At 36.1% G+C, this 23,372-nt stretch overlaps 1 protein-coding gene across 1 annotated transcript in view; it reads right to left on the minus strand.

The window, feature by feature from the left end:
* Window positions 1-23,372, minus strand: part of LOC111155023 (DNA polymerase theta) — a 133,027-nt gene that overhangs the window by 95,591 nt on the left and 14,064 nt on the right. The window contains exons 6-12 of the mRNA XM_022515036.1: window positions 21,806-22,025; window positions 18,777-18,924; window positions 16,033-16,179; window positions 12,968-13,180; window positions 9,104-9,246; window positions 7,304-7,508; window positions 6,846-6,988 (exon numbers count right to left, since the gene is read on the minus strand). Of these exons, the coding sequence (XP_022370744.1) occupies window positions 6,846-6,988; window positions 7,304-7,508; window positions 9,104-9,246; window positions 12,968-13,180; window positions 16,033-16,179; window positions 18,777-18,924; window positions 21,806-22,025 (1,219 nt within the window). The remainder of the gene's footprint in view (window positions 1-6,845; window positions 6,989-7,303; window positions 7,509-9,103; window positions 9,247-12,967; window positions 13,181-16,032; window positions 16,180-18,776; window positions 18,925-21,805; window positions 22,026-23,372) is intronic.

Genomic DNA, 23,372 nt, shown 5'->3' on the forward strand with positions numbered 1-23,372 from the left:
ACAATCTGAGGGTTTTGAAGGGGCGGGAGGTGGGAGGTTGGGGGAACCAGGTGGTGGGTATTGGAGAGGGCACGGATTGCATGGAGCACTGGGTGTGGTGCAAAAACAATGAATACTGTTACGCTGAAAATAAATTTAAAAATTAAAAAAAAAAATACATTTTTTTTAAAAAAAGGAAAAAAAAAAACTAAACAATATATTCACCAAAGTTATTCACTGTAGCATCACTTGCCATAACAAGATACTGGAAACAATCCAAATGTCCATCAACAGAGAATTGATTGAATACTGGTATTCACACAGTGGAGTTATACAGATATTTTTTTTAAAAGAATTAAAAATCTCCATGAACTGATATAGAGCCATTTCCAAGATATATTGTTAAGAAAAAAAGATGGTACAAAAAAGGTATATAGCATACTATCTTCTGTATAAAAAGAAGGTAGATGAAGAACATACATATCTGCTTGCTAATATTTATAAAACAAAAAAAGATACAGGAATATCTTATTTTATGTGCTTCACTTTATTGTGCTTCACAGATATTGTCTTTTTTACAGATTAAAGTTTTGTAACAGGCTTGCTTTGAGCAAGTCTATTGGCACCATTTTTCCGACGGCATTGGCTCACTTCATGTCTCTGGGTCACATTTGGTAATTCTCACAGTATTTCAAATTTTCAAATTTTTCCATTATTATATTTGTTATGGTGATCTATGCTCAGTGATCTTTGATGTTACTACTGTAACTGTCTTAAGGTATCATTAACAACACCCATATAAAATGGTGAACTTGATAAATATTATGTGTCATCTGACTACTCCACTAACCAGCTGTTATCCTCTCTCTCTCCATCTCCTAGGGTTTCCCTATTCCCTGAGACACAATGATATTTAAATTAGGCCAGTTAATAACCCTTCAATGGCCTCCATGTGTTCAAATGAAAGGAAGAGTCCCACATCTCTTAAATCAAAAGCTAGAAATCAATAAGCTTAGGGAAGAAGGCATGTCAAGGGACACCTGTGTGGCTCAGTCAGTTAAGCATCTGTCTTTGGCTCAGGTCATGATCTCAGGGTCCTGGGACTGAGTCCAACATTGGGCTCCCTGTTCAGTGGGGAGTCTGCTTCTCCCTCTCCCTCCTGCTCCTGTTTTTTCTCTCACTCTCTCTCTCTCTCTCTCAAATAAAATGAATGAAATCTTTAAAAAAAGGAGGAGGAGGAGAAGGAGGAGGAGGAGAAAAAGGCATGTCAAAAGCTGAGACAGGCCAAAAGATAGTCCTCTTCTGTTAGCCCAGCTGTGACAGCAAAGGAAAAGTGCCTGAACCTTTAAATTAAAAGAGCTACTCCACTAAACACAGAAATGAAAAGAAAGTGAACAGCCTTATTGCTGATGTGGAGAAATTTTCAGTGCTCTGGATAGAATATCAAAACAGCCACAACACTCCCTTAAGCCAAAGCCTAATCCAGGGCAAGTCTCTAACTCTCCTGTTCTATGAAGGCTGAGAGAAGTGAGGAAGCTACCCAAGAGAACTTGGAAGCTAGCAGATGTTGGTTTGTGAGGTTTAAGGGAAGACGTTTAAATATAACATAAAAGTGCAAGGTGAAGCAGCAAGTGCTGATGTAAGCTGCAGCAAGTTACCCAGAAGATCTAGCTAAAATCATTAATAAATGTGGATATACCAAACAACAGATTTTCAATGTAGACAAATAGCTTTCTAGTAGAGGCCATTTAGGAGTTTCACAGCTAGAAAGAACTCAATACCTGGCTTCAAAATTTCAAAGTATAGGATGACTCTTTTTTTTAAATTTTTATTATGTTAGTCACCATACAGTACGTCATTAGTTTTGATGTAGTGTTCCAAGATTCGTTATTTACATATAACACCCATTGCTCCATGCAATACATACCCTCCTTAATACCCATCACTGGGCCAACCCATTTCCCCCCACCCCTCTCCCCTCAGTTTGTTTCTCAGAGTCCACAGTCTCTCATGGTTCATCTCCCCACTCTGATTTCTCCCCTTCATTTTTCCCTTCCTTCTCCTAATGTCCCCCATGCTATTCCTTATGCTGAAAGAAGTCAACCAGGATGACTCTTATTAGGGGATTATGCAACTGGAGACTTGAAGTTGAAATCAGTGCTCATTTACCACTCCAAAAATCCTAAGCCCCTTAAGAATTATGCTAAGTCTACTGTCTGTGCTCTTTAAATGCAAGCCTAGATGACAGCAAATCTGCTCACAAAATGACTTACTATTTTAAACCCAATGTTGAGACCTACTCAGAAAAAAAGACTCCTTTCCAATTACTGCAGATAAGGCACCTGGTCACTCATGAGCTCTGACAGGGTGTACTAGACATATGTCTTCCTGCCTGCTAACAGAGTATCCATTCTGCAGTCCATGGATCATGGAGTATAGATGATACTTAAGCAATATGGGGTTGGAGTGCCAACTGCTCATGTAGTTGAAAATCTGTATATAACTTCTGACTCCCCCAAAACTTAACTGTTCATAGCCTACTGTTGACAGAAAGCCTTACCAATAACAGAAACAGTTGATTAACAAATATTTTATGCTATATGTATCATACAGTTTATTGTTATGATATAGTTAGAGAAAATAAAATATTTACTATGGTTATATCCTCTTGTTGGATTGATCCCTTTATCATTACGTAATGCCTTTCTTTGTCTCATTAGTCTTTCTTTTAAGGTCTATTTTGTCGGATATAAGTATGGGTTCACTGGTCTTTTTTTCTCCCCCGGCCTCCACTTGCATGGCGAATGTTTTTCCATCCCTTAACTTTCAGTCTATATGCATGTTTAGGTTTGAGGTAAGTCTCTTTTAAGGAGCATATAGGTCGCTCTTGTTTTGTTTTGTTTTGTTTTGTTTTTAAATCCATTCTACCATTCTATGTCTTTTGATTGGAGAATTTAGGCCATTTATATTTATTATTTTAGGCCATTTACATTTAAAGTAATTATTGATAGGTATATCCTTCATTTAAGAAAATTGTACTTAATATATAAAATTGGTGTTCTGGTTGTTTTTGTGATTCTTCTTTGTTGTTCTTCTCTTGCTTTCTTTGTGAGTGACGAATATCTATAATGTTTTGTTTGGCTTTCTTTCTCATTATTTTTTGTGTATCTATCATAGGTTTTGTGGCTACCATAATGTTCATACATAATACACTAAGTAAATAGTCCATATTAATCTGATGGCCATGTTTTTCTTTTTCCTCTTCTCTTTCTACTCCCTTCTCCACATTTTATGTACATGTTGTCATAGTACATGTCATATTTTACATCTCTTTATTCATATTTTTCTTATCTAAATATGGCCATTTCTTTTCTACCTAAAGAAGTCCTTTTATTATTTCTTGTAAGGCTACTTTAGTTTTGATAAACTCCTTTACCTCTTGTTTGTCTGGGAAACTCTTTATGACTCCTTCAAATCTGAATGATAATCTTACATGCTAGGCTGTGAGATTTTCCTTTCAGTACTTTGAATATATCATGCCACTTCCTTCTGGCTTGCAAAGCTTCTGCTGAAAAATCAACAGGTAGTCTTATAGGTTTTCCCGTGGAGGTAACTTTGTTACTCTATTGCAGCTTTTAGGATTCTCTCTTTATTTTTAACTCTTGACATTTTAATTGGTATGTGCTACAGTGTGGACCTCCTTGAGTTCATCTTGTTTAGAAATCTCTGGGACCTGGATGTCTATTTCCCTCCTTAGGTTAGGGAGGTTTTTTAGTTATTATTTCTTCAAGTAAGTATTCTAAACATTTCTTTCTTTTTCTTCTGAGACCCCTATCAGAAGAATTTGCTTGCTTTTGTTCAAAAGATTTCTTAATCTATCCTCCTTTTTAAAAAATCTTTTCTCTTTTTGCTGTTCAACTTGTGTGCTATTACCCTGTCTTCCAGATCATTGATATTTTCTTCTGCATCCTCTAATCTACTGTTGATTCCCTCTAGTGCGTTTTTGTATTTCAGTTGTTGCATTCTTCAGTTCTGATTCATTCAATATTTTTCTATCACTTTATTGAAGTTCTCACTAAATTCTTTCAATCTTTTCTCCAGCCTAGTGAGTATTTTTTACAATTGTTACTTTAAAATCTTTATCAAACATATTGCTTATCTCTGTTTCATTAAATTCGTTTACTGAGGTTTGTTTCTTGCTCTTTCTTTTAAAGTATATACTTCTGTCTTCTCATTTTGCTTGACTTTCTCTGTCTGTTTCTATGGTTTAGACGAAATGGCTTTCTACTTCTCCTAAAGTTGAAGGAATTGTCTTGTGTATGGTAACCCCTATACAGACTGTGTATGCTTGATGACTTTGTTGGTTAGCTGGAGCTGTGGATATATATGCTAGTTACTCTTAAATTTTGACTTTTTACAGAGAAAATTAAAGAAAAAAATAAATCAATAAAAGAACAAAACCAAAAGGAAGATTTAAAATAAAACAAGACAAACTTTTTAAAGTTAGAAAAAAAAAGTAAAAATTTAAAAAATAAAAATAAAAACAACAGTACAAAACTGCAACTTTTCTTCTGTGCTCCAGAACCACAAGACAGCTGGTATGGGCTTGTGGACCCTGGACTCGCTGAGGTTGCAAGCTCACGGTGAGACAGACCCTGCTCCAGTCTGAGTTATTAAGGTGGAGGGGAAGAGTATGCTCCCACAGTTCCTCAGCCCTTCTAAAATGTAGCATTTCTTCTGTCCCCCAGTGCAAATGGAACTGCTGTGGCCTTCAGAATCCTGGGCTTACTGGGGTCACAAAGTCTCTCTGATGATCTGACCCACCAGTTATGGAGTCAGAACCTTCCAATTATGCACCCAAACCTGCCCCTTACAGTGGACAAACCCTACTCTGGTCTGGACCCTCAAGGTGGAAGAGGAGGGAGCATTCCTGCAATTCCCTAGCCCCTCTAAACTGTGGCTTTTCTTCTGCATGCCAGTGCTTCTAGGGCTGGGGTGGTTCTGTGGGCCCTGGACTCACTGAAGCCACAAGTTCACTGAGGTGACCAGACATGCCCACCACGGTGTCTAGATATTGCTCCAGTCCTGGCTTCCAAGGAGAATATAAACCATTTGATCCCTAGTCTCTCTGACCTGAAGAGATTTCCCACAATTGCTCCACCACTTGGCAGAGTTCTAGTATTGTCTCTTTTATATGCTAGTGACTCTTTTAAACCATGCTTTTTCTGTGCACAAGGACAAAGGGATCTGTTCCAGGTCCCTCAATACTATCTCTTCTCATTGCAGCACTGGAGGGCAGGGTTCCCTTTATTTCCATATCTCTCTGTCTCTCTTGTTGTTCTCTTGCTATTCTGTCTTTTGTCATTTTGTAGCTGTTCAGTCAGCCCACATTTCTTCAAGAGGAATTAGCCTATTAATAGGTATAATATTGTGGGTTCCATGGAGAAGGTGAGTTCGGAGTCTTCCTACAGAACTCTTAGGTATAGTTATTTTTAATATGTCTCTATTTAGCTTTTGTATAGAGTTAGAAGTGATTTACATAATACCATTACATTCAGAAATCTGAATTTCACTAGAAATTTACCTTCACCAGTGAGTTTTATATATTCATGTGTTTTTACATTGTTAATTACCATCCTTTCATTTCAGCACAAAGAATTCCCTTTACCATTTCTTATAAAGCAAATCTAGTGGTGGTGAACATTCTCAGCTTTTGTTTGGTAAAGTCTTTCACTCTTGGTTTCTGAAGGATAGCACTGTCACATATACTATTGTTGACTGGCAATTTTTTCTTTCAATATTTTGAATTTATCATACCATTAAAACAGGCCTGCAAAGTTTCTGCTGAGAAATCCACCAGACGCTTTATGAGTTTCCTTGTATATGACAAGCATCTTTTCTTTTGCTGCTTTCAAAATTCTGATTCTTTGATTTTTGACAATTTGATAATAATATGTCCCAGTAAAGTCCTCTTTGGGTTATATCTGTTTGGGGCCCCCTTTAGCTTATGTACATAGATATCCATATCTTTCCCAATATTTGGGATATTTTTAGCCATTATTTCTTTAAAGAGACTGTCTGTCATCTTCTATTTTCTCCATCTTGGACTTCAATATGTATACATTGTTTTGCTTGATAGTGTTCCATCAAGAGTCACATGTCCTACTGACTAAGCCAACCAGGTACCACTTTTCCTAAGTGGATCCTATCAATATTAAGACTAGTCAAGCTTTCCTCTTTGCTGTAGTTGCTAGAAAACTCAGAACCGAAGTTGAGTACAAGAACTATACATGACTTAAAGACATGCATATTTATGTACCAACTATTGTTTGAGTTTTATATTATGATCTTATCTTCAACTTCCTATTATCTCAATTGTCCTTTACTATAAAGCACTTAAATACTTTTTGAAAGGAGGTTAGAGAAAATTGATAAATAGCCAAATAAATTAAAAGGCTACTGTAACATTTATTTTATTTTATTTTATTTATTTATTTATTTTTAAAGATTTTATTTATTTATTTGACAGAGAGAGATCACAAGCAGGCAGAGAAGCAGGCAGAGAGAGAGGAGGAAGCAGGCTCCCTGCTGAGCAGAGAGCCGGATGCGGGGCTCGATCCCAGGACCCCGAGATCATGACCTGAGCCGAAGGCAGCGGCTTAACCCACTGAGCCACCCAGGCGCCCCACATTTAGTTTATTTTAAAACATTTTCTTCTTACCTATTCTCTATTCCCACCACTACTACCCCAGTCAAAATAAAAAACAAACAAGATGTTCCCTTAGGGTATCTTTAGTGCTCAGGATTCTATATAAGCATTTTCTCCCCATTTTCACAAACACAACAGTGAAGAAAACAGAACTTACCAGGTAAACAATATGCAGATCATTCTCTAAAACAAAGCCCTTCATTGCTCTTTGGAGGTCAGCAAAAATATCTAAAGTATCAATTGGAGAAAGTGAAGAAGAAAGAGTTGCTGAACCAAGATGTGTTGGATGATACACTTTTCCTGGTTGGGAGTGGAAATAGGGAAATTATGAACCAAATGTTAAAAATAAAATAAAACACTGTTTCTCTGTATTCTGTAATTAACCTTTTAGTATCTGATAAATTTTGCCCAGTGCATGGATATTTATGAGCAGATTCTATGTTAATTGTCTGATGTTGCTAAATGCAACACTGACTTACTAAAACTGATTCATATACCACTTGAAAAACCAATTTCCTTTTATACTGTTTGAAAAGTCAATTTCCTTTTACTAAACAGTCTTAAGTCACTAAAGATGAAAAAGTGAGTCAACTGCAACTAAGAAGTCACATTTACCTTCTGTTCCATCACTAGCTTCAGTAGTTTGGATGAATTCGTTTTCCAGTAGCCACATTACACAGGCCTCAATTGCTCCAAGTTGAACAGAATCTTGGTTCTTCTGAATTCCCAACTTCCCTTTTTTCATACTTGCAGCCAAAAATGTGCAAGAAGCATAAGTCTGCATATCTTGTGATGTATTTGCCACTCCACCGACTATTATCTGTTAAGAGGTTTGAAATTTTTTGTAACTTTTCAATAACACATGCAGGCTCTCATGGTATAAAAGAAGTGATTTTGTTCTCTTAAAATATTCTCAGCATCTTAATGCAGACTCTAACTCTTCCATTATTATTCATTATACATGTAGGTAACACCTACTAACAACATCAAAAATTTCCTTAAAATTTTTAATGCTAGTATTGAATATTTCCCACTCAGAAAGAGGATGGGAATGGGTACAGAAAAAGTGAAGGTTGTGCCTTGTGGAAATCATCTCCCTACAACTATATTAAATACACAAATTAATTAAATGTACTAATTTTTCCCTTGCCTTCTTCCATTTAATACATATTGAAACATACCAAATCATCCTAAACAGAGCTATCTTACACTTTTTAATGACTATAAAACATAGTTTTACTAAGATTTATTTAGTATTAATAGCATTTTGGTTATTTCCAGTTTTTTCTTAATACCAATAATGCTATAATAAATATTCCTATATATTTAAGTTGATGTAATTTCACATATACCTCCCTAGGTAAAACTCTTAATTGTGAATCTACTGGTTAAATGGCTATATGTTTTTTTCTGGGGCTTGCCTGTTTTTTAATCTTAGTAGGTATGTCCAAGTAGCCCTCCCAAAAGAGTTTCAGCAGTATATGAGAATGCCCACTTTCTATATCCTTACCAACCCTATGGTATTACTTTCCTTTTTTTTTTTATTTTTTTTTTTTTTTTCCCAAATGGAGAGCTAAAGGGGAGTGGGGGGAAGAAAGTATGAGCACAGTTATCAGTACCCCCAGTACCAGCACTGAAGCCCAGAGCAAGGCATGCTGGTATAAAAACAGAAAACTTCTCTGGATGACACAAAACACTTAAAATAAGGAGGCTGGTTACCTTTGAGGATGCAGAGGAGAAAATTTTATTTTTCACTTTAGATCTTTCCATGTTGTTTGAAATTTCTAAGCATGTCTATTTATAATTTTTTATTTTTTTAAAGATATTATTTATTTATTTATTTGACAGAGAGAGTGAGAAAGCACAAGCAGAGGAAGCAGCAGGCAGAGGGAGAGGGAGAAGCAGTCACCCCAATGAGCAGGGAACCTCATGCAGGATTGGATCTCAGTACCCTGAGATTATGACCTAAGCCAGAGGCAGCTATTTAACCGACTGAGCCATCCAGGCACCCTAATTTGATTTTATTTTAATGTCATAGGTATTATCTGGATTGAAGAACTACAGTCCATTTCTGTCATCTTTTTTAAATATTCTGAAAATAGGGGCACCTGGGTGGCTCACTTGGTTAAGTGTCCAGCTCTTGATTTCGGCTCAGATCATAGACAATAAAGTATACCTAAAAAATAAAAAGAATCATCTGATATTTGGGTCTTAACCCACTGTTTTGAAATATACTGATATAGTATTAGCTATATTAAACTCCAGGAAATAACTTAAATACAAGAGATTCCAACTTAGGGAAACTATAAACTCATAAAGAAACACAAAGCTAAGATTTTTCTTCACATATTTAAGTTCTACCATCATATTATAAGCACAAAAGAGCAAATGGTAATTTAGTGAACTCTTTATTACCTCCAGAATAGCTCTTATCATGCTTGCAGTTACTTCTTCTCCTTCTTGTCTTTGCAAACAGCTACGAACAGGTTTTAGAGATCCCTGAAGTAGAGCTATGCCTTTTGATTTTTCAGAGTTCTTACAAACTAAGATACTCTCACCTATAACCAAAAAACCATATATTTATTGTATATTGCAACATATTTCCTTAAGATACCTGCCAAAGAGAATTTCAGTTGTATTGTTTAAAAAGAAGTTAATAGATGATAGCCGTTATTATGGTCATAGAATTATTGCTGATGCTTTCGTTTTCTGAACTTTGAAGGGAATTCAAATATGCCAAAGTGCCATAAGGATTCTTTTGACCTGAAGGCACTTAGGAAACAGAAAGAGCTCCTTGCCCTCATCCTGCTTGTCTAGAACCAAGATAAAAATTTCTCTTTGTGAAGGTGTTCCTCTTATCACTTACCACTGAACAGAAAGTGAGCACCAAGGAGGGTCTGCATAATCCTTTCTAAATAATCCTTAACTGATGAAGTGTTAAACACTACATCTGAAACTAATGATGTACTCTTTGTTGGCTAATTGAATTTAAATAAAAAAAATCTTTAACTTCCATTAGTTTTCAGTATATATTTACCTTCCTACAATTTACCACCCCTAAAAGCCCTAATCCCTTTTCCTTTGCCTTGTCACTTCTCAATTCTATTGCCTTTTGTTTAAAGGGTAAAAAGACCCTAACATCTAACTGCTTCTTTGGATCTTCACTGTTTTTCTATAAAAGCCTCTGTGTATGCAAAAAATGAAAATACTAATATCAAATAAAATATGTAGGTCTTCTGTCCTATTAATCTGTCATTTGTCAGTTCTTGCTAATTAAGTATATAATAATAATAGAAGTGTTTTGGAAACGATAAAGGAAACTGCAAATGCAAATTACTATTAGTTATATATGACAATATGAATTCAAAAATATTTACAGAAACCTAGAAATCATAACATTCACTAATCTAAACACTTTAGGTTATTGTGACAATCAAAGGAATAAAAATATGTGATAGCACTTACGCATTATAAACATATACAAATATTCAACTTATACAAACATAAATACTATTAAAGCAATTACAACTAAAGAAAACCATAATTTTTTTTCAGAAATGTATCCAATAGTAGGGGAAAAGATACAAGTAAGTAAGATGTTCAAGGGGCAAAAGGAAGGTCACTTGCATTAGAGAAAGCCAAAAGTGGCATTGTGATGGAGTATACTAACCATTCTAGGCAGAGAGAAAATGCTGCTTTCCTAACACTGACTACCAAATTGAGAACAAAGACAGAATAAAGATAAGGGACTATAAACTTGATGACTGTTGATTATTTATCCCAGATAAAATTACAAAAGATAGGTGCCATCAGACAAACAACAATAAAAAAAAAAAAACAGGTGAATAAAATGTATCACGAGGCTCTCGCAAGCACTACAAAATAGTCCAGCATAAGACAAAAAAATTACCTACAAAAGGTATCAACTAGCATTAGCAGCAAAGTAAAAATGTCACTTTGGGCTATTCAAACCACTTTCAGGTTTTGATTCAACAAAATGGACAACCCTTTTTCAAGATGAAGCAAGATTTATGAAAATGTTCAAATTAATGGCAATATATACAGTTCAGGTTCCTGCTCCCACCCATCTGAGGAAGTTGTATTCATACCACAATAGAGAAGTCAATTAGAATCAATTATTACTATTAACTTACAAATCACTATATTTGCACAAAGCACCAACATCTTATATGGGAAGGTTCCAGGAATTCCACAGAAAGATTCAAGTATCATCTAAAAAAAACACCATTAACTGTCTAGGAGACATTGAGATCATTTATAAAATGCCAAGAAGTTACAAAGATGCTACACAAACCAAAAAGCATCACCAAGTATGCATATCTTTGTAATTGATATGAAACACTATTCAGACATTCCCCCATTTGGAAGTTCTGAGCAAGCTATATGGCATCCTGAAATGGAGTATTATACAAAGTCAAAATCTCAGAAGTTTCCAAGGCCTCAAAAACAAAGTTATTGTGGTATATTTTAGTTTTGTTAAGTGTTGTCTAATTTAAGGCTTGGTAATTTGGCCAGGGCACCAACCTTCCAATTATTCCTCCCCATGAGAAAGAGAAGTACAAGCTAATGTAGGAAGGCAAACAAAACCTCCTTAATCTTCTGTATTACCTTAAAGACCCTCTGACCCTAAAAGAAAAGCAGCTGTGTAAGATGAACTTACACTTCACTCTCCAGAGTTGCAAGTCTACTACGAAATCAGTTGAGGAAAGAACAGGGGGAAGCAAGTAGGAATAGGAAATGTTTTAGTGTCTTTCTCCAGCCTTCTTTAAACACATGTAACCTGCATATTTTATACATAAAGTAAGAGACAGAAGCAGGATAAACGTCTCTGATGTCTCTCATTGGGGAAATCCAATGAGTTGGAAGATTTTTTTTAATTGTTAGAATTTTTAGGTTTTAAAAGAGAGGCAGCCCAATGACCCTGAAGGGATTACAGGTAGATGAATCATTTGTTACTAGGGCTGAAACAGACAGCTGCTTTCGTTTTTACCTTTTTTTTTTTAAGGTTTTATTTATTTATTTATTTATTTATCTGAGAGAGAGAGAGAGAAACAGCATGAGAGGGGAGAGGGTCAGAGGGAGAAGCAGGCTCCCTGCTGAACCAGGAGCCCGATGGAGGACTCGATCTCAGGACTCCGGGATCATGACCTGAGCTGAAGGCAGTTGCCTAACCAACTAAGCCATCCAGGTGCCCTTCATTTTTCCTTTAATAAAATCTCTATATGTTAGTTGGGCATATGGCCTCCCTTGCAGTTGGGGAAAGTAACTGTGTGATAAGTTCTCCCTGATTGTATGTGAGGAGAAATATTTCGTGCAACTCCTGGGAAGTTCCCTTAAGGGGTAGGTTGTGTCCTTTACTTCCTCATCTTCCCTTCCTGATGGTTGAAATGATGATGTGATGACAAAGTCAAATTACTCTAAAAGTCACTTCCTCAGATACTATCCAGCTTTTTGTACCCAGAATATCCCACTTATTTTCCCATTAAGACTCTCCCTTTTCTCCTAGATACTCTACTTTCTCTTCAGCAGCCACAGAACTGTATGACATATGGTATAATATGGGAGTCAGTAAACTACATCCCGGAGAATACGGAATGACAGAGAATGTTCCTCTGAAAGTTCTTTAATGTTAAAAGACTTATAACAATCTTGCCACACCCAAAATAATGTACCACGTTAGAAATAGTATTTGCTGCTATCTTGATATTTAATTAAACAAACCTTTACTCCATTGCTTAAGACAAAACTTCTGTCTGGTTTGTGGTAAGGTTATCATTACTTTTTGACACAAGAAACTAAAAAAGTTGTTTTCAGAATCAGCACCAATTTAGAGAGAAAACATTTCTATTCCCAAACTCTGAGAGTATTTCCCAGCTCTCAGCATCCTTATTTGAAGTCTTAGACCAAGCAGAACTAAAACCCATGAAAATTACTTCCTTCATTAGCAGTAGAATATACTGAAAATTAAAAATCATCTTTTAGTTAGTGTGATAAGTCATTTTGACTAGAATATTGAATCATTTCACTGTACATAAGGTAAAGAAAATTTTAATTTTACATTAGTAGAAAATCAATGGTTGATATATGAAAATTATAACTTATATTCATTATATATTAAGTAAAGCAAAACATGACATTAGTGCTTTGGATAACAAATGCAGCATGATAGGAAATGCGTTGCCGGGAACTAGTCAAATTTCAAGTAGACTGACACAGTCCTTCAGCAATGCTATCACAATTAAATTCAAACTCACTTACCTACTGTGTCTACCCCTTTCCTGCCAGCACGACCAACCATCTGCTTATAAGTAAGAATATCTAGAGGTTGACCACTGAAAATAGGAGTCCGAATAATTACACGACGTGCTGGTAGATTCACTCCAGATGAAAGAGTAGAAGTTGCTGCCAAAACCCGAATCTGACCTTGACGGAAGGCTCCTTCAATGATATCCCTCTCCTCAAAAGTAAGACCTAACAAAAGGAAGTTATAATAACATATATTTACTAATGAATATAACAGAAATATCATACTTGGTCACTTACAAATGTATCTGGGAATCTACTACCAGCCTCTAAAGATTTTTTCAAGCTATTGTTATGACTATAAACAAAGAAGTCACCATGGTCTAACTTTTTAAGAGTATAATCTGCCACCCCTAGAATACTTTTATCTCATCTTCTAGACCATGGGTTGGCAAACTTTTTCTGTAAGCATTTTAGGCTTTGCAGGACAGATGGTCTCTATTGCAACTACTCAACCCTACCATTGTCACATGATAGCAGCCACAGAACAAACAGGCATGATTGTGTTCCAATACAACTTTATCTACAAAAATCTGCTGGATTTGACCAGCAGACTGTAGTTTGTTGATTCCTGTTCTAGACAATGAAGTCACTGACGGTAGAGATATGGCTTATGCATCACATTTAAGCATAAAAAAGTGCTGAAGAATAAATACACGAGTGAATGAAAAATAGCATAAAGAATATATATTTACCTGGCTTATTTTTAAATTTTATTTAAAAAATCAAAGGACCGAGTTTGTCATTTAGGTGATGGGTCACTTTATTGGTATGCATCATAAGTTATATACAATAAAAATATTCTTCTATATGTTTGTATACATATACATATATACATATATTTTAAAATGTATTCATGTATGCATAATAAAAATTTAAATAAATTGAAAAGGTTAAATTCAAAATTTTAGAAACTATACTTTTTTTCTTTCAAATTTTTATTTAAATTCTAATTAACATAGAGTGTAATATTGGTTTCAGGAGTACAATTTAGTGATTCATCACCCACATACCACTTAGTGCTCACTATAATACCTACTTAATACCCATTACCCATCTAGCCCATCCCCCACCCAACTCTGTCTCAACCCTCAGTTTGTTCTATATAGCTAAGAGTCTCTTATGGTTTTCCTCCCTCTTTTTTTTCCCCTTGCCCTATGTTCATCTGTTTTATCTTTTAAATTCCACATATGAGTGAAACCATACAGTATTTGTCTTTCTCTGACTGCCTTATTTTTGCTTAGCATAATATAATCTAGCTTCTTCCATGTCATTGCAACTGACAAGATTTCATTCTTTTTGATGGCTGAATAACATTCCATTGTGTGTACATACATATATATGTATATGTACACATGTATACATATATGTATGTGTGCGTGCACACACATGTGTGTGTGTATATACATACCGCACCTTCTTTATCTATTCATCAGTTGATGGACATTTGGGCTCTCTCCATAGTTTGGTTATTTGTTGATAATGCTGCTATAAACATCAGCGTGCATGTACCCCTTCAAATCTGTATTTTGTATCCTTTAGGTAAATACCTGGTAGTGCAATTGCTGGGTCACAGGGCAGTTCCATTTTTAAGTTTTTTAGGAACTTCCATACTGTTTTCCAAAAGGGCTGTACCGGTTTGCATTCCCATCAACAGTTTGTATTCCCCTTTCTCTGAATCCTTGCCAACATCTGTTGTTTCCTTGTGTTGTTAATTTTAGCCATTCGGATAGGTATCTCACTGTGGTTTTGATTTGTATTTCCCTGATGATGAGTGATGTTGAGCAGCTTTTCATGTGTCTGATAGCCATCTGGATGTCTTCTTGGGATGTCATGTCTTCTGCCCATTTCTTAACTAGATTATTTGGTTTTTTTGGGTGTTGAGTTGGATAAATTCTTTAGATTTTGGATACTAATCCTTTAACAGATATGTCATTTGCAGGCACCTGGGTGGCTCAGTTGGTTAAGCAGCTGCCTTCGGCTCAAGTCATGAACCCAGGGTCCTGGGATTGAGCCCCGCACAGGGCGCCCTGCTCAGTGGAGATCCTGCTTCTCCCTTTCCCTCTGCCTGCCACTCTGTCTACTTGTGTTCTCTCTATCTCTCTGTTAAATAAATAAATAAAATCTTTAAAAAAAAAAGATATGTCTTTTGCAAATATCTTCTCCCATTCTAAAGGTTGCTTTCTAGTTTTGTTGATGGTTTCCTTCACTGTACAGAAGCTCTTTATTTTGATGAAGTCCCAATCATTCATTTTTCCTTTTGTTTCCCTTGCCTCCAGAGTCATGTCTAGTAAGAAGTTGCTACAGCCCAGGTCAAAGAGTTTCATGCCTATGTTCTTCTCTAGGATTCTGATGGCATTCTCTCTCACATTCAGTCTTTCATGAATTTTGAATTTATTTTTGTGTATTGTGCAAGAGAGTTTCTTTCTTCTGGACCCAGAAGAAACTATATATTCTTAACCATATCCTTAGCACATATGTCACAGACAGATCACTCTCTGAAAGAAGTTATTTAACTTAGTGACTGCATAATCTTGGCAATTTTAACAATCAGATGATTTTTAAGCACTTCTAGCCCTCTCCAAACACAATATAATAATGTCTAAAATTAATTTGATTTTGATATATTTGTAAGAATATTTCAATACCCTGTAAGATAAGAGGAAACATTCAGAGTAGCATAAAATTAGGGCAGCAAGTACCTGTCTAACCTGAATTTTAAGGAAACAAAGTGTAGAAAGGTAACAATTTTAGAATTCACTTCCCCAATGGTATAAAAAATGCCTTTATCTGGTGTGTGTGTGTGTGTGTGTGTGTGTGTGTGTCTATATATATATATATAGACACACAATAGATAAGTAAACTAAATACGTTTTATTCTTGTTTAATCACACACTTCTTAAAACGAAATCTAGAAGTGGTGTGGTTTTACAAGAAATCAAATGCACAGAAATAAAAAATGAAGAAATTATGAAGATTTTTAGGGGGACTTCTTAATAACAGATTATAAATACGGATACCTGCATGATGAAATGCTACTCCCCATGGCACAGTTTTTTGTAATACAGAGTCCAGTCCTGAAGGTGAACGTTTTAACTGATCCATCACTTCTAGGAGACCCTTTTGTTCAAGTATCACTGGTGGAAGTTCAGATGATCTTACCAATCCTGTCACAGAAAAAAACATCAACACTGTTCATTTCTTGCTGGACCTCTTTAAGTGCTATCTGCCTAAGTCATGACAGAGCTAAATATTAGGACAACGTTTCTAAAACTACTATACATAATAATTAGCACACTATCTTTTAAAAATACTTATGCCTGGCTCTGATTCCTAGACAGTGTGATGCAACAGGATGCAACCTGAACATAGAAATTTTAAAATCTCCCCAGATGATTCTAATGTGCACCAAAGTTTAGGAAGCACTGAGTTAGGGTAAGACCAAGCCCACAAGAGGTGATCAAAGGACCCAGCTGAGGAAGGAAAGGATTACAGATACTACCATTCATAGCCTAAAAATCAAAATGCTTGCTCACGGTTTGTCCCACAAACCAGCAGTGTCAGAAGCACCTAGGAGACTATTTCTATGTGACAATTTTTCTAGCCTCTTTGCCACCCATGTGATAGTTAGCCACCCATTATCTTCTGTCTTTGTCTCTCTGTAAATTGCTCCCCTAGTAAGACATCAACTTTCTTAGATGCAGGAACTATGTTTTCTTTAAAGAATTTCCCAAACTTGGAAGCCGGGGTGGCTCAGTGGGTTAAGCCTCTGCCTTCAGCTCAGGTCATGATCTCAGGGTCCTGGGATCGAGTTCCGCATCAGGCTCTCTGCTGAGCAGGGAGCCTGCTTCCCCCTCTCTCTCTGTCTGCCTCTCTGCCCACTTGTGATTTCTCTCTGTGTGTGTCAAATAAATAAATAAAATCTTAAAAAAAAAAAAAAAGAATTTCCCAAACTCTTGGATTTCTGAACTAGTAAGCCTCTGATAAAATTTCAACATATATATTCTTTAAAATATTTTAGGTAAACTTTCCTTAAAATTTTAAGGACCCACAGGGGTTGCCAATGTTATATTATTCTAAGCACAATTTAAAATTTTTAAAAACTACCATTATTGATCAATACCTTTATTTCAAAAGTCATTTTAACATTAAAAAAAATTAGTAGGGTAATTTCAGAATTTAAACTTCAGCTTTACAAAAAACCGCAGTCGTATCCTTATTTTTCTGGTGAAAATTTCATTATAGCCCAGACTCCAGTCCAAGCACTAGGATTTGGGAAACCTTGCTGTAAATCAAAGTAACAGAATCTCAAGCAAAGAAGATAATAATAATGTTTCTGATTATCAAAGGAATTTAAGTAATTATGGTACAACATAAGGAATATAAATGGCACAGTATAGAAAACATCAATTAGGAGGGAAATAAATGGGATATTATAATGTTGGGCTGGAGCCTATCAAATAAAACTTCAAGCAAAGTTTACTTATTGGAGCTAAGCTTGAGGTATCCATCACCTATCCTCAGGATTCCAATGAAATCATAAAATATCCTAATATTCTGTGACCAGAACTTGTTGGTTTCTGTCTTCCCTACACTCATCTGTGTAGGGACCCCAAAGGACCACAGGCTAGCAAAGGTAGTGAGGGAACAGTGCTCATCCTAGAATCAGTAAAATATATACTAATGGTTATAGCCATACATTAATCACTACTCAGCAATAGAAAACAAATAGATAAACATAACAATCTGGCAAATCTTAAAAATACCATGCTGAAAGAAGCCAAACATATAACACACATACATCATATATGATTCTATTTATATGAAATTCTTAGGAATGGCACAACTAATCTAGAGTAACAAAAAGCAGGTCACTTGCCTGGGGCTCAGAGTAGAGAGGAGATTGATAGCTAAAGAGCAAAGATTACATTTTAAATGGGTGATAGAAATGTTCTGTAGGTTCATTACTGGTGGGGGTTAAACAAGTGTATACATTTGTTAAAATTCATTAAATTATGCACTTCAAATGGGTACATTTTATTATATATAAATTATACCTCAATAAAGGTGATTTTATTTATTTTTTTTAAGATTTTATTTTATTTTATTTTATTTGAGAGAGAGATCATGAGTGAGAGAGCAAAAGCAGAAGAAGCAGCAGAGGAAGAGAGAGAAGCAGGATCACCACTGAGCAGGGACCTCCATGCAGGACTTGATCCCAAGACCCTGGGACCATGACCTGAGCCAAAGGCAGATGCTTAACAGACGAGCCACCCAGGCACCCCAATAAAGCTGATTTTAAAATATATGTGTGTGTGTGTGTGTGTGTGTGTGTGTGTGTGTGTGTGTATATATATACATACATACATATGCATATGTGTGTGATTCTTTTTTAGGCTTTGGAAATATAAAGAAAGATATGTCTTATTTCTCCAGAAAAATGTGTGTATATGATGTTCCAGATATAATTTAGGGTTTCAAAGATCAATATCTCAAAGCTCATGGATCCTAGATGAAGAATCTTAGTATGTGCCTGTATAAATCCAGTATTTTAAAAATCTTAAGGTTAGCCTGAGTGTGTGTATATGTTGTCTATCATGAGGATAAGGAGAGGATTAGTCATAAAAGCATTGTTTCGTAAGAAGTGTCCAGTGGGCAGGTGGTACAATGATCAAAAAGAGCCATGCTTTATTTATATACTCATTACATTACTTTCAAGCAAGTGTACTGAGTATAGAAGCTTTCATTTCCATCAGTAACTTACCCTTAGCTTGATGGTGTAGATTATAAAACTCACGGGCAATGCTATCTGCCAACTTCTCACACCATTTCTTTGATGGACAGAAAAGCAATACTGAATGGTTATCACAAATGGTCTCATAACATAAACTAACAACATGGTCCTCATCTCCCTAAGGAAGAAAGAGAAATAGTCACTCTAATGGTCCTTTCAAAACATTTCACATCAGTTTAAAGTCACTCACTCATTTTGCTTCAAGATTTCTTCTACTGGGGGCAGCTGGGTGGCTCAGTGGGTTAAGCCTCTGCCTTCAGCTCAGGTCATGATCTCAGGGTCCTGGGATCAAGCCCTGCATCAGGCTCTCTGCTCAGCACGGAGCCTGCTTCCGCCTCTCTCTCTCTGCCTGCCTCTCTGACTACTTGTGATCTCTCTCTCTGTCAAATAAATAAATAAAATCTTTAAAAAAAAAAAAAAAAGATTTCTTCTATTGAAAGGCATAACAAAAACCGATTACAAAGTCAATAACAAAAAACAAGAAGAGAAAAAAAGAAATACACTTCCTTATAATGCAAGGTGAAAGGAAATATGTTGATTAATTCATCTATTTATTGACTTCGAACCCTCAGCCAATGGGGATATCACGGTAAGCAAAAGAAAGTCAAGGTCCTGTCTTCAAGGTGGTTAGGTCTCGTTGGGGAAAGGTATTAAAGTACAAAACAAATAAATGTAAAATACAATTACTAGATGTACTATAAAAGAATTTTAGGATGTTATGAAGCCTCATATTTGACATAAATTTGACAAAAAAATCAAAGAGTTTTCTCTGGAAAAATTATCTAGCTGAGATATGAAGGAGGGGAGGTGTTATTTCAATGAAAGGTAACTGGGGGACAGTGGAAAAATTTCAGGCAGAATAAAGCATATGTAAATACTATGTGGTAGCCCATTGAGTTCTCAGAACTAGAAGGGGTGTTTAACTGAATTAATTAATTCATCCATTCATTCACTCAATGAACAAACATTTACTATGTACCAGATATTGTCCTAGGCACTGGGGATAAAGAATAAAGTAGAAAAAAAGCTCTGCCCTCAAAGTGTTACTATGCCAGTAGGAAGGGATAGATAATAACAAAAACAAGATAAGTAAAACACAGAATTTTGAAAAGTGATAAAAAGAAAAACATAATGGAAAATAGGGACCAGGAAGGGGAGGACGCTGTAATTTAGATAAGGTGGCCAGGGGAGGTCTAAGAAAGTGACTTTGAGTAAATGTCCAAAGGTAAAAGAGTAAACCATACTAATGCCTAGGGGGAAAGCATTCCAGAAAGAAAGAACCTGAGGTGAAAGATTCTTGGCATATTTTAGAACACCAAAGAGGCTGTGGAGGGAATAAGAAAGAAAGTAGTAGGTAAGGTCAAAGCACTAAGGGGGTGGGAACAGATCATGTAATGTCTTACTAGACTAACAAAAAGAGGCTGGCTTTCATTCTAAAGGAAACAAGGAACCATTTCAAATGTGGGAACATAATGGTAATGTGATCTGATGTTCATGTTAAATAGATCATTAGCTCCCGATTTAAGTATAGACTGAAAGGGGAAAGGTAGGAAGCAGAGAGCTCAATTAGCACACTATTTCAATAATCCAGGTAAGAGTTTAAAGTGATTCAAACAGGGTGAAGGCATAGACATAGCAAGAGAAAAAGATTAACAGGAGAGTAAATGAATGCGCTTACATATTTGCTGAGGTAACCAAGGCACAGTCTGGTAAAATTTGGGGTACAGAGCAAACCAACTGAATAAGATTCCATGCCAGACATATAGAGGCTACAAATGCCTATCTAGGACAGGACTGAAACACATGAACTTACTCCTATTTCCAACTCCAGCTGTTTCCGTATTCAGAGGCACAGCTCTACACAGAAAGAGATGTCCCACTCCACAGATGATGAGTCAGTTTTTTAACCTCAGGATTGAAGAATCAGACTTAAAAAAATACTGTGAACTAAAATTTCTTAAGTGTTTATGGGAGTGTGAGGGAATTTATAATTTATTAAGCACTTCCTAGATGCCAATTTTTTAACACCATCCTTCACTCCTAGAATAAGTATTACATCCCAATGTACAGATAAGATAGTATATTCAGAGAGGTTTTGTGATTCAACTAGTATCCACAATATCAAGGATCTCTGTTATGTATCAGAGGTAGGTCTGGCTCTAAAAATGTTTTTCTCTTTTACTATATATTATACCTACTACTTAACAAAAGTTAATTTTCCACATTAGTGCTTAGTGTAAACTAAGCCATAAGAAAATCTCCCAGTTAAAAAGAAAAATCTACAAAATTAAGTATGTTTTATTATTTATATTATCTTCTATTATACTTATTGGAAAAGATAATCATATAAATTGAAGGCACAACAGGGCATCTGTGTGGCTCTGTTGGTTAAGCACCTGCCTTCCACTCAGGTCATGATCCCAGGGTCCTGGGATCAACCCCCATTTCCAGCTCCCTACTCAGTGGGCAACCTGCTTCTCCCTCTGCCTCTGCCTGCCTCTCCCCCTGCTTGTGCTCTCTTTCTCTTTCTATCAAATAAATAAATAAAACCTTTAAAAAATAAATAAATAGGGGTACCTGGGTGGCACAGTGGGTTAAAGCCTCTGTCTTCGGCTCAGGTCTGATCCCAGGGTCCTGGGATCGAGCCCCGCATCAGGCTCTCTGCTCAGCAGGAAGCCTGCTTCTCCCTCTCTCTCTCTGCCTGCCTCTCTGCCTACTTGTGATCTCTGTCTGTCAAATAAATAAATAAAATCTTAAAAATAAATAAATAAATTAATTAATAAATTGAAGGCACAACTGTATTTCTTCTCTCACCATCACTACCAATTATTTAAGATGAAACCATTAGCTTGGCATTAATAATCCTTCTAATGGATATGTAAAGCATATTCAACTGCGTTGCAACCCCTAATTTATAGAACTCAAAAAAAATGTTGACTTCTAGAAAATGCAATCAAACACAAAGTACCAGGAATAGTGATGTAAAAATACTGACTTACCTTTACTTGTAGATTGGGCTGAAATTCCCTCACAAGCTTCATTGAAGAGTCATATATAGAATTTCCAATTTTTACTGACTCTAACAGTGGTACAGGACGAAAGTTGGTGTGGTAGAGTTCAGCATTCAACCAGGAAGCTACAATCTCCAAATTAGGAAGAGTAGCACTCATGCCAACAATCTGCACGGCATTAGATAGAGGACTGGCTAAATTTGCCTGGCTGTCGAATACAAATGAAAATGATGTTCAAAGATACATAGTATTAGTTTCAAATAGTGCTGCTAACAATATTCTTGGTCATGTCCTTGGGTACATACACCCATACATTTTTAAGGTATATACCTAGAAGTAAAATTACTGGGTTATAGATCATCTTCAGTTTTATTGATGTCGAACTGTTTTCCAAAGAGACTATACTAAAGTATCTCCATGATCTATATGTGTTTCATTGTTCCACATCTTGTCACCACTTAGTATTGTCCATCTTTTTAATGTTAGCTATTTTGGAGAGTGTGTCATAATATCTCTTTGAAGAAGTAGTTTATATTGCCTTGATTACTAATGAGATTAAGTATCATTTCATGATTATGGACCATCTGGATACCATCTTATAAATGCCTCTTGAGGGTAGGAAAAGAATAAATGAAACAGGATGGGATCGGGAGGGAGACAAACCATAAGAGACTCTTAATCTCACAAAATAAACTGAGGGTTATGCAGGGGAGGGGGGGAGGGAGAGGGTGGTGGGTTTATGGACACTGGGGAGGGTATGTGCTATGGTGAGTGCTATAAAGTGTGTAAACCTGGTGATTAACAGACCTGTACCCCTGGGGCTAATAATATATGTTAATAAAAAAAATGCCCATTGAAGGTGTTTGCCCATTGATATATTGGGTTTTCTCTTCTTGATTTGTTGAATTCCTTGAATGTTCTGGATAATGACTTCCCTCTTCCATTAATTTTTGCTCTTGTCTTTATTATTTCTATCCTTCTACTTTCTGTGGCACTATTTTACTACTCTAAGTTCTTGAGATGAATAATACATTAATTTTTCAGTCTCTCTTCTTCAGTAATACGTGCATTTTATACATCAACTCCCCCTTTAAAATTCAGCTGCTTTTCACAAGTTTTGTTAGAAGATGTACTTTCAATTCAAACTATCTTCCAATTTCTACTGTGATTATTTTTTGACCCAAAATGGGTAAAAATGTATGTCCCAATTTCCAGGGTACATGTTCTAGTTATGCCTCCCCTACACTTATTTTTAATTTTATTTTTTATAAACATATATTTTTATCCCCAGGGGTACAGGTCTGTGAATCGCCAGGTTTACACACTTCACAGCACTCACCATAGCACATACCCTCCCCAATGTCCATAATCCCACGCCCCCTCCCAACCCGCCTCTCCCCATCAACCCTCAGTTTGTTTTGTGAGATTAAGAGTCGCTTATGGTTTGTCTCCCTCCCAATCCCATCTTGTTTCATTTACTCTTCTCCTACCCCCTTAACCCCCCATGTTGCATCTCCTCTCCCTCATATCAGGGAGATCATAGGATAGTTGTCTT

Source organism: Enhydra lutris, unplaced genomic scaffold (assembly GCF_002288905.1).
Source record: "Enhydra lutris kenyoni isolate GAN:26980312 unplaced genomic scaffold, ASM228890v2 scaffoldscaffold39, whole genome shotgun sequence".
NCBI classification, from domain to species: Eukaryota; Metazoa; Chordata; class Mammalia; order Carnivora; family Mustelidae; genus Enhydra; species Enhydra lutris.